Source organism: Microcaecilia unicolor, chromosome 11 (assembly GCF_901765095.1).
Source record: "Microcaecilia unicolor chromosome 11, aMicUni1.1, whole genome shotgun sequence".
NCBI lineage: Eukaryota > Metazoa > Chordata > Amphibia > Gymnophiona > Siphonopidae > Microcaecilia > Microcaecilia unicolor.
The window spans coordinates 129,783,733-129,800,532 of NC_044041.1; the positions used below are offsets into that span (position 1 = coordinate 129,783,733).

General features: G+C 47.4%; 1 protein-coding gene across 1 annotated transcript in view; it reads left to right on the forward strand.

The window, feature by feature from the left end:
- Positions 1-12,686: 12,686 nt before the first annotated feature.
- Positions 12,687-16,800, forward strand: part of EFEMP2 (EGF containing fibulin extracellular matrix protein 2) — a 138,502-nt gene continuing 134,388 nt past the window's right edge. Inside the window, 1 exon segment of the mRNA XM_030219141.1 lies at positions 12,687-12,718. Within this exon segment, the coding sequence (XP_030075001.1) occupies positions 12,687-12,718 (32 nt within the window).

A 16,800-nucleotide genomic window follows, 5' to 3' on the forward strand; every position in this document is an offset into this window, starting at 1 on the left:
GGCTCATTATTAGCCTCTTACCAATCAAAAAGGCCTTCCGAACCAATTGACGGGCCGAGCCCCCCTGCAAAAGAAAAACTTCATATTTGTCTAACAGAATTCCCATCGGAGAGCACATGATTCTCGAGTCCAAAAGATCCGCCAGATATTGAGCAATGGAGTCCCAAAAATGTCTCACTTTATAGCAGCTCCACAAACAATGAAAAAGAGATCCCGGAGCCCTCCCACATTTCCCACATAAGGGTGTAGAACCCCCCCCCCCCCCCATCTTGAATATCTGAGCCTTTGTTAAATAGGCCCTATGAAGAATGCGATATTGGCACTCTCTAAGCCCTGCACTCCCCGCCAAACTCCGTATCCTAGCCGTCAAAACATCGAACTCTAAAGTAATATGTGGTCTCTCCAAATCTCCTGCCCACCTCTGTCGAATATACTCCCGATCCTTGGGCTTCAAAAACTTCCCTAACACTTTGTGCAACCCAGAAATTGAAAGACGTTCACTCTGTACCGAATGGAAAAACTGTCTCAAAAGACGACAATGCCCAGAGCCTAGGGCCTCTGTATCTAATGAATCCACATAGTGTTTTAACTGGGCATGGGCAAAAGCACCTCCCATATCATACCCTAGCCCCAGTGCTCCCAGGTTCAACATGTAACCTTGCCGGTTCAACACATGCTCCAACCGAGTTATCCCATGTCGCGCCCAGATCCGAAAAACCGCATTCTCCAAACCCGGCCGAAACAGCAAGTTGCCTTGAATAGGCAGAAGATCCGAGGTGCATCGACTCAGGCCAAACATCCGCATCATATCTCTCCAGAGCGTCCACAGAGGGAGTACTAGTATACTGGAATGCAAATCAGGAGGAAGTGACTTGCTGGGAGCCTGCAAAAGAAAGTGGAAATGACACGGCGCATAGTATTGGCTTTCCAACCTCCTCCAAGTGTAATCATCTCGCGCCAAAAACCAATCGCCAAAATAACGCAGGAGACAAGCCCAATTATACCTCCTCAAATCCGGGAGCCCCAGGCCTCCTTCTCTCCATGTCCCCTGCAGCATGTGTAACGGTAATTTTGCCTTCTTACCTCCCCAACAGAAACGCCTTATCTCCTTTGTCAACAGATTCAAATCCCTTGTTTTCAAATAAAGGGGCAGCATATGTAATAGGTATAACCACCTAGGGAATTCCACCATTCTGAATAACTGAATCCGCCCACTAAGAGATAGCGGCAAAGACTGCCAAGCACGCAGTCTCTCCGTTGTGGCTCTCAACAATCTAGAAACATTCAGGCTATACAATTCTGAGACTTTCATCGAGATATGTAGACCGAGGTATTTAAAAGATCCCGGCGCCCATCGAAGAGGGAATTCCTCGCCCCACGCCTGCCTTAGGTCCTCCATCGAGGACAATGCCAATGATTTACTGTAATTGAGACGGAACCCCGCAAAATCCCCAAACTCCGTAAATAGTTCCAAGAGAGCCGGTAGGGAAGAGCGCGGCTCCGTAAGATGTACAAGCAAGTCGTCTGCGAAAGCAGAGAGCAAGAACTCGGAATCTCCTATCTGTACACCCTTAATCTCCGGGTGCTGTATCATTTCACGGAGAAGAGGATCCAAGGAGAGAATGAACAAAAGGGGAGACAAGGGACACCCCTGCCTCGTCCCTCTATAAATCCGAAAGGATCTCGAACGTTCTCCATTTACCCACACATAGGCCTTCGGCTCCGAATATAAGACCTTGATAGCCTCTAGAAAAAAAACCCTCAAAACCGTAAGAGCATAAAACAGCAAACAAATACGACCAACTGACCCGGTCAAACGCCTTTTCCGCGTCAAAACTAACTAAAAGCGATGGTAGGCGTTTCCGGGCTACAGCTTCCAGAGAGGTCAATAGAGATCGAACATTTTTCACTGCCGTCCTCCCCCTCACAAAACCCACCTGGGACTCCTCAACCAGGGGTGGCAAGACTAAAGCTAATCGATTGGCTAAGATTTTAGCATATAATTTCGCGTCCACATTGATTAGAGAAATGGGTCTGTAAGATTCAGGGTCCACCACGCTCTTCCCCTCTTTAGGTATCACAACAATTTGAGCCTCCTGAAATGTACCAGGGAGCGCCCGCGTGGACACCATTGAGTTGAACAAAGTCAACAAAGGCCCCTGAACCTGATCAAAAAACTGCTTATAAAATTCTACTCTATAACCATCAGGCCCAGGAGCCTTGTGAGAAGCACTCTGTTGTAAGGCCAACATCAGTTCCCCCTCAGAAAATGGTGCATTCAAACCCTCCCTCTGCCGCTCAGAGAGGCTAGGTAAAACCAAGTTGTCCAAATACAGAGTACTATCTAACACTACATCCTGATCCGAGGCATATAACGCCTCATAGAACTTACCAAAAGTGTCCGCAATATCCCCAGCCTCTTTCATCATCCTCCCATCCTTGGCCTTTAACTGTGAAACCTGATTGACCCCCTCCTTCCTACGAACCATCCTAGCCAACATGCTTCCTGCCCTATTTCCATATTGAAACAAACGGTATTTATAATAGAGCTGAGTCTTGGTCGCCCGTTGATGCAATAGCTCGTTCAATTCTTTTTGCGCCTCCAACAGCGCCGCTCTACGTGTAACTGTAGGCGAATGCCCGTATGTTCTCCGCAGCCTCTGGACCAAGCCTCCCAGACGAACAATTTCCTTATCCCTCATTCTCCTCCTGTGTGTTGTGTAGGAAATAATATCTCCTCGTAACACAGCCTTTGCTGTTTCCCAAAACAGGGCCGGTTGATCTGCATGAGCTCCATTGTGATAAACATAGTCCCCCCATCTATCTAACAGGTGTTTATGAAATCTCGGGTCTCTTACCAGCTCCAAGGGGTATCTCCACATCCAGTTACCCTGGCCCTTCAACCGACCCGTCAACGTCAGCCATATCAAGGCGTGGTCAGAGACTGCGTAGGGACCAATCTCCGCCTTTTGTACCTGAGAGAACAAGGAATGTGAGACAAACAAATAATCCAGGCGGGACTGAGAACCATGTGCTCGTGAAAGATGGGTGTAGTCCCTCTCCGACGAATGTAACATCCGCCATACATCTACTAGCGCCAGGGCTTTACATAGGGAGGTCAGCGCTTTACGACTCCCCCCCGGACTCTGGCAACCTGGGGTGGAACGATCCATGAGAGGGTCACATACCAAGTTGAAGTCTCCACCCACAATCAACTCCCCTTCTGCATGCGGAGACAGCCTTTTAATCAGATCCTGAAAAAATTTGCCATTAAACACATTAGGGGCATAGACATTGCAAAAGATCAAAGGGCGGACATTAATCTCCACCTTAGTTAAAACCCACCTACCCTCCGGGTCGGCCCAGACGGAGCTGATCCGAAGCGGGATGCTTTTCCGAAAGAGAATCAGCACCCCTGCCTTCCGACCCACCGCCGGGGCTTCCACTAAAGACCCCACCCACCCTCTTTTAAATTTAGCATGTTCTCCAGAGGAGAGATGTGTCTCCTGGAGCAAGGCCACGTCGGCCCTCTGCCTCTGTAACTCCTGCAAAACTTTAGTTCGTTTAATAGGGGAGGAAACCCCCCCCCACATTCCACGAAACTATTTTAAGTGAACTCATAAGTCCAGTAATCATGCATTTGAATAACAATGTTAATTTCATCAAAAAGCAAGAGAGAAGGCCCCCCAGCCCTTAGGCCCTCCCCCCTTAACCATCCATTCCAGGTACTCTTCCTCCCTGTTCCTTCCAGATATCTCCACAACCCCTCCCACCCCCCCCCAACCCCTCGTCTATCCCCTGTATAACCCTTCATGGCTCCTAAAAGAGAAGCCCAATCACGCGAGCTCCCCCCTTACCTATGTATACCCCATTGTCAGTCACACTTCCCATGTCCCCATTATCATCCAATCCATTGGCTCATGTACTCAGGTCTTAATCCCTCGGCTTCTCCCTCACCACAGAATTATCCTCTGATTACCTATATAATCCCCAACTGTTTAAAAGAACAAAACAATCATTTATCAAGTCCCCATCTTGAAGGCCCTGAAAAACAATACAAATAGCATCACATTATATTGCATAGTGCACCAAGGTCTCTTCAAGTACGTTCTTAGGAACGCCAAGCTCCAGACAAAACATCAGGCAGCAAAATCATGCAGTCCCGTTAAATTTCAAAAGTTTTTGTCTACCAGACCGGGTCGCTCATGCTGGTCCCTCAGCTCTCACAGCCTGCTGCGCAAACTTCGACGCCTCCTCCACCGTGTTGAAGAACTGCTGGGACCCTCTATACCAAACCTTCAGCCGGGCAGGATAAAGTAGAGCGAATTGAATCTTTTTCGTGAACAACAGTTGGCACACATCTCGATATGCCCTCCGCTGCTGAGACACCGCCGTGGAATAATCTTGAAAACAACGCACCACAGAGTTCTCATATTTCAGCTGCTCCACTTTCCTGAGCGCACGAAATATCTCCTGTTTGTGTGCAAAATTAAGCACTTTAAAGATCACCACTCTGGGCCTCTGATCCTCTTTTCTCAGGGGGCCCAGCCTGTGGGCGCGTTCTATTCGCAGCGGACCCGTTGCCAATGTCAAGTGAAGCGCGGTGGGAAGCCAGGATTCTAGAACAGATCTCAGATCAGCTTCTTTGATAGTTTCCGGAAGACCTATCATCCTGATATTGCTCCTCCGCGCTCTATTTTCGAGATCTTCCAATTTAGCCTCTAGACGTTCCACTTTTTGTTTCAGGGTTTTATCTGAGTGTTCCTGCCGCTGCACGAAGTCTTCTACATCGGATAGCCGCTGCTTGTACTGAGCAAACTCCGTCTGAATGCCGCCCAACTTATCATCTATCCCCTGCAGTTGTTCTGTAATCCGTTGCAATTTTAAATCCACAGAAGCCTCCAGCATCAAGGATACCTCTGCTGCTACCTCTGCAGCCCACGCGGAGCTCACCGTCGGAGGACTCCCGCTCCTTGCGTCCGCCATCTTGGATTCGAGGATCCGGCTTCTCGTTCCCTCCTTTTTCCCCGATTTCGCTGCCATCCGCCTGTTTTATTCACGTTCCGTCAGCGCCAATGTTAGCTTGGTATCTCCCCTGTATTCCGGGTGAATCACCGATTTCGCCGACGTGTTTTACCGCTATAATAGCTCAGGCAAGGAGGGAGCTCTGCACGACGACAGCCACCTTCTAGCCGTGCATCACGTGATCGAACCATTCCTTCTAAACAGGATTCCTTTGTGTTTATCCCACACATGTTTGAATTCCATTACCGTTTTCATCTCCACCACCTCCCGTGGGAGGGCATTCCACATATCCACCACCCTGTTCGTGAAAAAATACTTCCTGACATTAGTCCTGAGTCTGCCCCTCTTCAACCTCAATTCATGTCCTCTAGTTCTACCACCTTCCCGTCTCCAAAAAAGGTTCATTTGCGGATTAATACCTTTCAAATATTTGAACGTCTGTAAGTCACCCCTGTTTCTCCTTTCCTCCAAGGTATACATGTTCAAATATATACCTTGTACACCACTGCAATAGCCATCACACTTGCAGGTGTCTTACAAATTCAGGTACACTAGGTATTTCTATGCTCCAGGAGGGCTCACATATTTGTACAGAAATAAGAGTTAAAGTGGGAGTTACACCTGGGTCCCATTGTTAAAGGCCACTGCACTGACCACTAGGCTACTCCTTACACTTGCTCTATTAGGAATGACCATAATACCTGAAACTGTCACTTTACTTCTTAGGGGTGTGGGTGGGGTCAGTAACCACTGGGAGATTAAGGAGGGATCATGCCTTCATCCCTCCACTGGCCAGCTGGTCAATCAAGGCACCTTTTTGTACCCTGGATGTAATTGAAACAGGTCTAGATAAAAATGTCCTTTTTTTTTTGTTTTTGCCTTGGATGTTTCTTCCATTATCGCTGAAAGATATCCTATTTTTGGGCCTGCCATAGTCCTGCCCAAAATATGCCCCCTTGCTGTTTGCCCGAACTGCAGTGTAAAATGTCCAAATTCTGCCTTTTGAAAATTGCAATTTGGACATTTTCGCTAGATGGATTCTTTTGGCCATTTTGACACATCCATCTGCTTTGAAAACGAGTACCATAGAGCCACTACAGAAATAAGAACCATCTGATTTAAACAAAATGTCTGGCAGTGCCAGGAATGGGTGCTATTCTTGAGGTGATTATTACAATTTGAATATTTTTATATGGTGAGTTGTAGGGGGGAAATCTCACCAAAAAAAAAAAGGAAAAATAACCCTACACACTAGTCCAAGAAAACAAGAGAGTAGGGATGGACAGACTGCCTTTCAATAGAATCCAAAACGAGGCTCTCAAGAATAAATGTAGATATATTATTTGTTAAAACTCCAACTGTGGAAGACTCACTGTGTGTTGCGGTACCCAAGGGATAAATATGTACAGAAAACAGCCTGCACAAATGTCACTAACCCAAGTTTGGGGTTTTAAAAATTATATAGTGGCATAGCCATTCTAGCAGTTACATTTTTAGTCATTTATTTATCACTCTAATAAATGAAACATAGAAAAGAAAATAAGATGATACCTTTTTTATTGGACTAACAATGCATTTTTTGATTAGCTTTCGAAGGTAACCCTAAGGACTATTAATCTTTGTGCATATCCAGTTCTAACATTATGTAACGTTATTGTCACTGGTTGTCATTTTTACTCATATCTACTTGTTTGTGGCCTGCTAGGGATACTGATATCCATGCAGCCCTCTGTATATAAAGCTAGCTCACCCCTGTTCTATCCAATCCTATAGAGAATCCAGTCTTCACTCCCGCACAGAAGAATTTGTTGAATGATGGTATTAATAATGGCGGTTTTACCTGGTAGCTGAAACTAGCTGGAGGAGAGGATTTCTTTATGTATAGAAGGCCCTGGTGTCTTAAATTGCTAAATTAAAAGTGGGAGGGGGAAGTGTGTGAGGTAGTGGGGAGCATGATATGCAGAAATGTCACTTTGGCTTGCCCCCCTCCACAACTAGCTTGCCCCCTGTTGCCACCACAAATATTTCTGACTACAGATGCCACTGGCAGAGAGGAGGGTATGTGAGGAAGGACGAGGAGAGCAGTGAGTGTGTCAGACTTGTCAAGTCTCCCGCATTTGGCGGATCATCTCCTGCACTTCCACCAAAGCAGGAAAGTCTCCCGCTGAGACACACTGCTGAGCCATTTTCCCCACACTGTCACTGCCGCTTCTCCCGATGAGCAGCAGCAGAACAATAAAAAAAAGCAAGCATGGGGCCATAGCAGCCTTCAGGCATGTGCTGTCGGCTCTGCCGGTCCTCTGCCCCTGGAACTTTACATCAGCAGGGGAAGAGGACCAGCAGAGCTGACAGCGCATGCCTGAAGGCTGCTGTGGCCCCGTGATTGCTTTTCTTGTTGTTTTGCTGCGGCTGTTGCTGCTCATCAGGAGAAGCAGTAGTGGCCAGGAAACAGATACTGGGAGGAGGGAGGCAGGAGGTGGTCAATGGACAGAGCAGAGGGGAAAAATGTTAGAAGAGTGGGGGTGCTGGACGGAAGAAGGGTACAGAGAGAGAGATGACTGGAAAGATGGGGAGAGAAAGAGGGGACATGGAAAAAGGCAGGAGAGAGATGCTGCTGGGGAGAAGGATGGGGAGAAACGGGGATACCCTGGCTGGATAGATGGAAAGAGAAAGAGGGGAGATGCTGGATGAAAGGAGGGAGAGAAAGAGGGAAGATGCTGGAAGGATGGGGAAGAAAGAGGGAAGACGCAGGATGGAAGGGTAAGGAGAGAAAGAGGAGAGACACTGGAAGGATGGGGAGAGAGGACATGCTGAATAGATAAGAGTAGAGAGAGAAAGAGAGACTGGATGGAAGAGAGAGAGAGAGAGACACTGGATGGAAGGATTGGGAGAGAAGGTAGATGGATGGAAGGATGGGGAGAGAAAGAGGGAAGAAACTGGATGGAAGAGTAGGGGGAGAGAGGGCAGATGCTGGATAGAAGGATGCAGAGAGAGAGAAAAGGAGAAACACTGGAAAGATGGGGTGAGAGAGAGGGGATAAGCTGAATGGAAAAGAGTAGAGCGAGACACTGGCTCGAAGGAAGGGAAGAGAGAGGGAGACAATGGATGGAAGGATTGAGAGAGAGGGTAGATGGGTGGAAGGATGTGGACAGAAAGAGGGAAGACACTGGATGGAAGGGTAGGAGAGAAAGAGGGAAGATGCTGGATGGAAGGTAGGAGAGAAAAGAGAAACTGGATGGAAGGATGCAGAGAGAAAGAGGGGGAGACACTGGGAGGATGGGGAGAGAAAGAGGGGAGGTGCTGGATAGAAAGGCAGAGAGAACAAAATTAGTGAAAGACTGAAGAATAAGAGGAAGGGGGTATTGGGAGAACAAGGGTGAGGAAAAGATGAAAGGCCATAGGAAGATGAAATAAAAAAAGGGAGATTAAAGACTGGATAGAAGAATGAATTAAACCTGGACAGAGAGAGAGAGAGAGGTGAAAAAATAAATTGAGGAAAACAAAGAAAAAGGAGAGAGAAAAATTACAAATGGATAGGAAACCCTGGCAAGAGACTTAAAAGAAGATGAAGGAAAGCAGAATCAAGAGACTGGGACCAACACAATTAGAAAAAGTGACAGACAAGAAAGATACATAAAATAATTTTATTTTTAATTTAGGATAAAGTAATGTGGTAGCTGTGTTAATAAAGGCTAATAAATACAAATAAAACACAAAATAGAAAATCAGGTGATACCTTTATATTGGACTGATTTTAAAATATTTTTGATTAGCCTTCAGAGACCAACACTTCCTTCCTCAGGTCAGGAGAAGATACTACAACAGCAGCAGTATACTGTCCTGACCTGGCCTGAGGCAGGAGGTTTTGGCCTTGGAAAGCTAATTGAAAAAGGTATTCGGTTAGTACAATAATTCCAGAAAATTTTCCATTTTCAAGTGCCTGAACTAAGCATATGTGGGAGGGCCAACAGCGGCGGCTGAAACATCCTGCCAACTGCTGCACTGCTCAAACAGCACAGTAAGGGGCTCATACAGTGGACCTCTTCAACTAGTGGGGCTTTGGCAACTCCGCCAGTAATTCAAGAAGTGCCACAATTTTGGAGTGGGCTTAAGTTCTAATGGGGGGGGGGGGGCCAAGGCCCCCTAGCGGTTATGTGCCTGGGGGAATAGTTGCTGGATAGCGGGTATAATAGAATGAACTGAAACACTCCGTTACCCATCCCTGCTGTCACTAGTGTAAATAAAATATTTTCTGGAATGGCTGTGGGATTGAAGTGTGCCAGAGGGTGGAGCCAAGATAGTGTGTGTGTGTGTGTGTGTGTGTGGGGGGGGGGGGGCATGTACTAAAATCTCCCTCTCAAAAATCAGGACCCCTTGGTAACTCTGGGTGTGTATGTGTGTGTGTGGAAAAGGACAAGTGGAGGGTTTGTGCCTGAGGAAGGAGAACAGTGTGTGTAAAGAGATCAGAGTAATAAAAAGGAGCCAATTTACCAAAGGAAAACATAATGCACTGATAACACTGAGGATGCATACATAGCATCCTTAACACTGAGGAGGAGGCAATTTATCAAGAGTGCTCTATGAGGGAGAAGATTGGGTTACAGAGAAGAGAAGGGTATGTGTGAGTGAAAAAGCAGAGCAGGTGGGCTGTGAGTGATGGTGGGGGGGGGGGGGGGAGAATGCATATGAGGAAGGAGAATAGAGAGCATTTAAAGGAGGAGAGAGGGGTCATATATATGGAAGGAGAATGGATGGGGTGCATGTGTCATGGAGAACAGTCTTGGGTCAATGTTACTAAGAGGAGAGGATGTGTATGAGTGCCGCAGGGAGTGTCACTGTCATAGAAAGGAGCGGTGGGAATGTGATCTTCCTCCTCTCTCCACCCCCTTTTCCTTCGGTCTGGCTGACATTGCGACGCTCTTCCACCTCAGTTCTCTCCACCCCTACCCACTTTCCAGCCCCACTGGCACGCAGCATCAGCGATGTAAAAGCTGCCTTTAGCCTGCTACAGAAGCTTTCTCTGTACAGCGCCCCGCGCTTGGACGGAACCCTTATTGCAGCAGCACCGCATCAATCGGAGGAGAGGGGGAAAGATGCCTATTGGCTGCTGCAGCACCCCCTTATGATTTGCACCCGGGGCGGAGCGCCCCCACCGCCCCGCCCTCGGTACGCTACAGGGTGGGAGGAGAGAGGGAGCCTCTGTGTTTTAGAAGGCGATTTCTTTGCACAGACTGAGTAAGTTACGCTAAGTCCCTCCTCCTCTCTTCTTACTCCCTAGCCCTATGCCCTCCTCTTGGCTCTTTCCAGTTTGAGAACTTTTTGCCGTTCTGATTTTCCTAGGGAAGGAGACCGAGAGATCCCCGGGTAAGTAAAACAACCTGCTGACGTGGGGCTGGCATGGGAGGTAGGGAGCTCCCTGGGTGCTTTTCTATGCCCTCCGGACCTTCCCTTGACATGCCACTGGCATCAAATTCCGGCACCAGAACTTCATTTTTAGCATCCTGTAGTTAACATTACTGCTGGAGTCGGGGTCTTTTCTGGTTCAGGTAGAGATGTGTAGCCCGGAGGGATGGCCCAGGAAACCGCAGCATCCATAGGCAGCCGACAGTGTGCGAGGCTCCAGATTCAGATTCCACGCTGTTGCTGCCTCGTCCTGCACCCACTGGATCCTTAAGTCTGGCAGACTTTGTTATCGTCTCTTTCTCTCTTCACGCTACCTACTTCTCTCCGCATATGACTCCCCCAGAAGCAAGGCACGAGCCCTTTTAGGAGCTCTTCCATCCTGTCCAAAAGTAATGATGTATCTTCCACACTTTCGTATTTGTTGCTTTGCTTTCCTAGTTGGGGTCTCTGAAGCTTCCCGTAGCGTCAGACAAGATAAACTCTTGTGTTATCGCTGCTGTGTAGGGTTCTTTAGTAATTCAGTGTAATGTGGACTGATTTGAAAAATGGGTCCATTTTAAGTGTTACAGCTGTGCTGGTACTCCTTTGATGTAGTGCAGTACCGAGGGTGGGGGCGGTCCGCCCCGGGTGCAACTTATAAGGGAGTGCTGCGGCAGCGTGTGGCTGCCATAGGCCCCCCCAACCCCCACGATTCATGCGGTGCTTATGCTGCCGAGATGTATGGTGGTGCTGCTGCAATAAGGGTTCTGTCCCAGCGTCCCCCCCCCTCCCCAGCTAGTGCAGTGTATCGCTCTTACATAGTAACATAGTAGATGACGGCAGAAAAAGACCTGCATGGTCCATCTAGTCTGCCCAAGATAAACTCATATCTTGAATTTGTACCCGTCTTTTTCAGGGCACAGACCATATAAGTCTGCCCAGCAGTATTTCCCGCCTCCCAACCACCAGTCCCGTCTCCCACCACCGGCTCTGGTACAGACCGTATAAGTCTGCCCTCCCCTACCCTAGCCTCCCAACCACCAACCCCTCTTCCCCCCACCTGCTCCGCCACCCAATTTCAGCTAAGCTTCTGAGGATCTTCTTCCTCTCTCCACCCTCACCCCACTCTGAAGGCCTTTAAACTTCCAGACCTCCGGCAGCATGCGTCAGCGACATGAGCAACGTCCCGCCTACGCGGGACGCTGTACAGAGGAGGCTTCCAGGGCAGGCTAAAGGCAGCTCTTACATCGCTGATGCTGCGTGCCAGTGGGGCTGGAAAGCGGGTAGGGATGGACAGGGCCGGTCTTAGGGCGAGGCGACCGAGGCAGCCGCATAGGGCCCCACGCTCAAGGGGGCCCTGCGCGGCGCGCCTGGGGTCGCCCCGCCCGCCGCTCCCACCCCCCCGACGATCGATCGCTCTTCTGTAAAAAAATTGAGAAGCACCGAGTAGCAGGCAGCGCCTCGTGTCTGCCCTGCTAGTACAAATCTCCTGCACATCGTCGGGATGAGGGTTCTCAGATGGGAGAAGGGGGCTGGAACTGGGGTTTGAGAAGGGGCCATATGGGAAATGGGGGCCATGCATGAGGCTGGTGGGAAAATGGGGCATGCGTGGGTCAGGTGGGGAGAATGGTTCTGGGGCTGAAAAGGGGGGCTCTAATACAAGGCATGTAGATGAAGGGGGCTGAAACTGGGGGCTGAAAAGGAGGATAGGTGGGATAAGGGGGCTAGTACTGGGACTGGAGGCGGAAAAGGGGCAGGGGCTGAAACTGTGGGTACTGGGGGCTGAAAAGGAGATAGGGAGAAGTGGCTGGGGCTGAAGCTTGGGACTGGTGAGAGAAAAGGGCTGGGGACTGGGGTTGAAAATGGGAGCTGAAAAGGGGACAGGGAGGAGTGGTTGGGGGCTGAAGCTCGGGACTGGTGGGAGAAAAGGGCTGGGGCTGAAACGGGGGACTGGTGGGATAGTGGGGCTGAAAAAAGGGGCAGAGAGAGGGGCAGATCCTAGATGGAAGGGGAGCGAGAGGGAGGGCAGACCCGGATGGATGGGAGAGGGAGGGCAAATGATGGATTGAAGGGGCAGAGAGAAGGGGAAGACAGTGGATGGAAGGGATAGAAAGGGCAGACAGTGAATGGAAGGGGCAGAGATAGAGGGCAGATGTGCACGGGAGGGGCAGGGAAAGAGAGCAGACATTGGATGGAGGGGACAGCAGAGAGGGCAGACACTGGATGGCAGAGAGAGAGTGAAGACAGATGCTGGATGGAAGGAAGACGGTGAAAAGAAGATGAGGAAAGCAGAAACCAGAGACGACAAACTGTAAATAAAATATATATTTTTATTTTTTTGCTTTAGGATATTAGTATTGTAGCTGTGTTAATAAATGTTTATAATAGAACATGTAAATAAGGTAATCTTTTTATTGGACTAATTTTAATACATTTTGACAAACTTTCGGAGAACAAAGCCCCCTTCCTCAGGTCAGGATAGGATACTGTAACAGCTCTATACTGTATTGACCTGAGGACGGAGGTTTTGGCCTCTGAAAGCTAAATGTATTAGTCCAATAAAATGGTATTATTTTATTTTCTATATTTGTTTTATTTCTATTTGTTAATTTGTAAAGTGGTGATTGGTATTTGTTAGTTTTTTTTCAAATTTACATCTGTTGTCTTTATATTTTGCACAGTACTAGGGGACATTTTCTGTTTCTGTGGTGTTGTATTGTATGCAGAGTCTGGCATCTTGGGGGTTCAGTTTAATTTTTGTCTAAATAGAAAGTTTAAATATTACTACTTATTCTATAGTGGATTAGGGTGTATCTGTGTTTGTGAAAAAGACATGGCTTTCAATTGGCATTGACTGTGCAGGATCGACAAGCCCTGGAGCTGGGGGCCTTGGAGCTCGGAGGGAGGGGTGGCCGGCTCTGGAGCTAGGGTGGGGGCGGAGCTAGGGTGGGGCTGAGCTAGGGTGGGGTGGAGTTAGGTGGGGCAGGGCCCCGTCAAATTGGTCTGCATAGGGCCCCGCACTTGCTAAGACCGGCCCTGGGGGTGGAGAGAACTGAGGTGGAAAAGCGTCGCGATGTCAGCCAGACCGCGGGGAAAGGGGGTGGAGAGAGGAGGAAGATCATTTGATGCCAGTCAAAGCCAGACCTCAAGGGAAGGGAAAAGGAGGGTGGACAGAGCAGGAAAAGCAATGCTAGACCGAAGGGGAAGAGGGGTTGGAGAGGCAGAGAGTGATGCCAGACCTCGGAGGAAGGGGGAAAAAGGATGGAAAGAGGAGGGAAAGTGATGCCAGGCCACAGGGGAAGGAGAAAAGTAAAATACCTAAACCTACATTACCCAAATTGCAAAGGACTTAAATACAAAACAAGTTACGCATCCTACTTCTACATGAGCGCACAACTATGGAATGAACTCCCAAAAGCTGTGAAAACAATCCATGACCATATAAACTTCAGGAAATCACTAAAAACCAACCTCTTCAAAAAGGCTTACCCCACCGATCCACCGTAAATCCCCACACCCAGCAACACAGCAATGATCGTACTAGACAATATACAATCTTCATTCCCCTCAACCCTCATGGTACCTAATACACACCTACATCATTAGACCACAATATAAGCTTGTATTTGTTATCTACCGACTTGGCGAACGCCATTACGGTACTATGTAAGCCACATTGAGCCTGCAAATAGGTGGGAAAATGTGGGGTGCAAATGTAACAAATAAATTACATTTGTATTTCACATTTTCCCACCTATTTGCAGGCTATGTGGCTTACATAGTACCAGAAAGGCGTTTGCTGTTTCCGGTGTGAACAAATACAATGTGATGTTGTGATAAGATGTAATTTAAATGGTAAAGTCACAGTAATAGTCGTAAGGTGGAAGAATAGCGTTGTATTCATACATGCTTTGGTTTTCTGGTGTAGCCAAGGTCAGTCCTTTAGGTTGAATCGGGAGGGTATGCTTTTTTGAACAGGGTGGTTTTTAGTCTTTTCTGGAAGTTTAGATGGTCATAAGTCGCTTTTAAGGCTTTTGCGTTCCACAATTGTGTGCTTATGTAGGAGAAGCTGGATGCATAGGTAGATTTGTATTTAAGACTTTTACAGCTTGGGTAATGTAGGTTTAGATATGATCGTGTTGAATCGGAGGCGTTTCTGGTTGGTAGGTCGATTAAGTCTGTCATGTACCCGGGCGTTTTGCCATAAAGAATTTTGTGGACCATGGTTCAGATTTTAAAGGCAATGCGTTCTTTGATTAGGAGCCAGTGTAGTTTTTCGCAGAGGGATTTGCGCTTTCAAATCACGTTTTTCCAAATACGAGTCTGGCTACCGTGTTTTGATGGGGGGGGGGGGGGAGAGGAGAGATAAAGATGGAGGGGGAGATGTTGGAATGCATCATGTAAAAAGGACGGAGGGGGCACATGCTGGATGGAAGGGGCAGAGAAAGCAGGCAGACACCAGTGGAAAGGGGGAGAGAGCAGACACAGAATGGAAGAGAGTGCAACAGTGGATCGAAGGGGCAGAGAAAGCAGGCAAATACTGCATGGAAGGGAGAGAGAAAGGGCAGACGCTGGATGGGGCAGAGAAAGTGGGCCAAATGCTGTATGGAAGGGAGGGGGAGAGAGGGAGCAGATGCTCAGATGCTGGATGGAAGGGAGAGAGTGAAGATGAGGAAAGCAGAAACTAGAGACGACAAACGTAGAAAAAAGATTTATTTTTATTTTTATTTTTTTGCTTTAGGATAAGTAATGCCATACTGGGAAAAGACCAAAGGTCCATCGAGCCCAGCGGCCAATCCAGGTCAAGGGCACCTGGCAAGCTACCTAAACGTACAAACATTTTATATATTTTAAAAATCGGCGTTACATTGGCCACCCTCCAATCTTCCGGTGCCACGCTTGATTTTAAGGATAAATTGCCTATCACTAATAGTAGCTCCGCAGGCTCATTTTTCAGTTCTATCAGTACTCTAGGATGTATACCATCCGGTCCTGGAGATTTGCTACTCTTCAGTTTGCTGAACTGCCCCATTACGTCCTCCAGGTTTAACATAGTAACATAGTAGATGCCGGCAGAAAAAGACCTGCACGGTCCATCCAGTCTGCCCAACAAGATAAACTCATATGTGCTACTTTTTGTGTATACCCTACCTTGATTTGTACCTGTCCTCTTCAGGGCACAGACCGTATAAGTCTGCCCAGCACTATCCCCGCCTCCAACCACCGGCTCTGGCACACTGTGAATTCAGTAAGTTTTTCTGAATCGTCCGTTTGAAATACCAATTCCGACACCGGTATCCCACCCAAATCTTCCTCGGTGAAGACCGAAGCAAAGAATTCATTCAATCTCTCCGCTACGTCTTTGTCATCCTTGATCGCCCCTTTTACCCCTCGGTCGTCCAGCGGCCCAACTGATTCTCTTGCCGGCTTCCTGCTTTTAATATACCGAAAAAAGTAGTATTGTAGTTGTGGTGATAATGAAAATAAGGTGATCTTTCTATTAGACTAATTTTAATACATTTTTGACTAACTTTCAGACACCAAAACCCCATCCTCAGGTCAGGACAGGATACCGTAACATACTGACCTGAGGAAGGAGGTTTTGGCCTCTGAAAGTTAATTGAAAAATGTATTAGTCCAATAAAATGGTATCATCTTATTTTCCATTTTTTTGTTTCTGTTTGTTAATTTTTAAAGTGGTGATTGGTATTTGTCAGTTTTTTCAAATTTACATCTGCTGTCTTTATATTGCACAGTACTAGGGGACATGCACCACTGTTTCTGTGGTGTTGCATTGTATGCAGAATCTGACTTATTGGGGGTTCAGTTTAATTTTTGTCTACATATTTCTGTTTTTAGTTTGTGGTTACTTATTCTGTACTTGGCGAGGATGTATGAAAAAGACATGGTTTTGTGTTGGCAGGATCATTTTTACTAATGTCTTGTTTAGTTTTGCAGTGAGTGTATTGATGTTCTAGTGCTCACTGCAATGTTTAAGATGCTGCCTTTTCCTAGGTATACCCTTGTTGTGTGACTCGTGGATTTTTATTAAAAATAATTTTTTCATATAGAGGAGGGGGGTGTCAAATACGCTAGGTACGCCACTTGGAGCTTTGCTCTTTCAGTGTTATACTGCAGTGTGCCCTCCTTCTGTAAACACAGTACTACCATTACTACTTATAAATTCCATAACACTATTAGATATACGCAGCACAGTCCTTGCTCATCAGAGCTTATACAAAATAGGCCCTTTTCAATGTTTATTGCTGTACTGTACTCTCCTTTGGTAAATCAGCCCCTTTCGGCATTATCAGTGCAGTGTACACTTTTGATAAATTTTCAATGCAGTGTGTACTCCTTTGATAAATAGTCTCATTTTCAGTGTTATCAGTG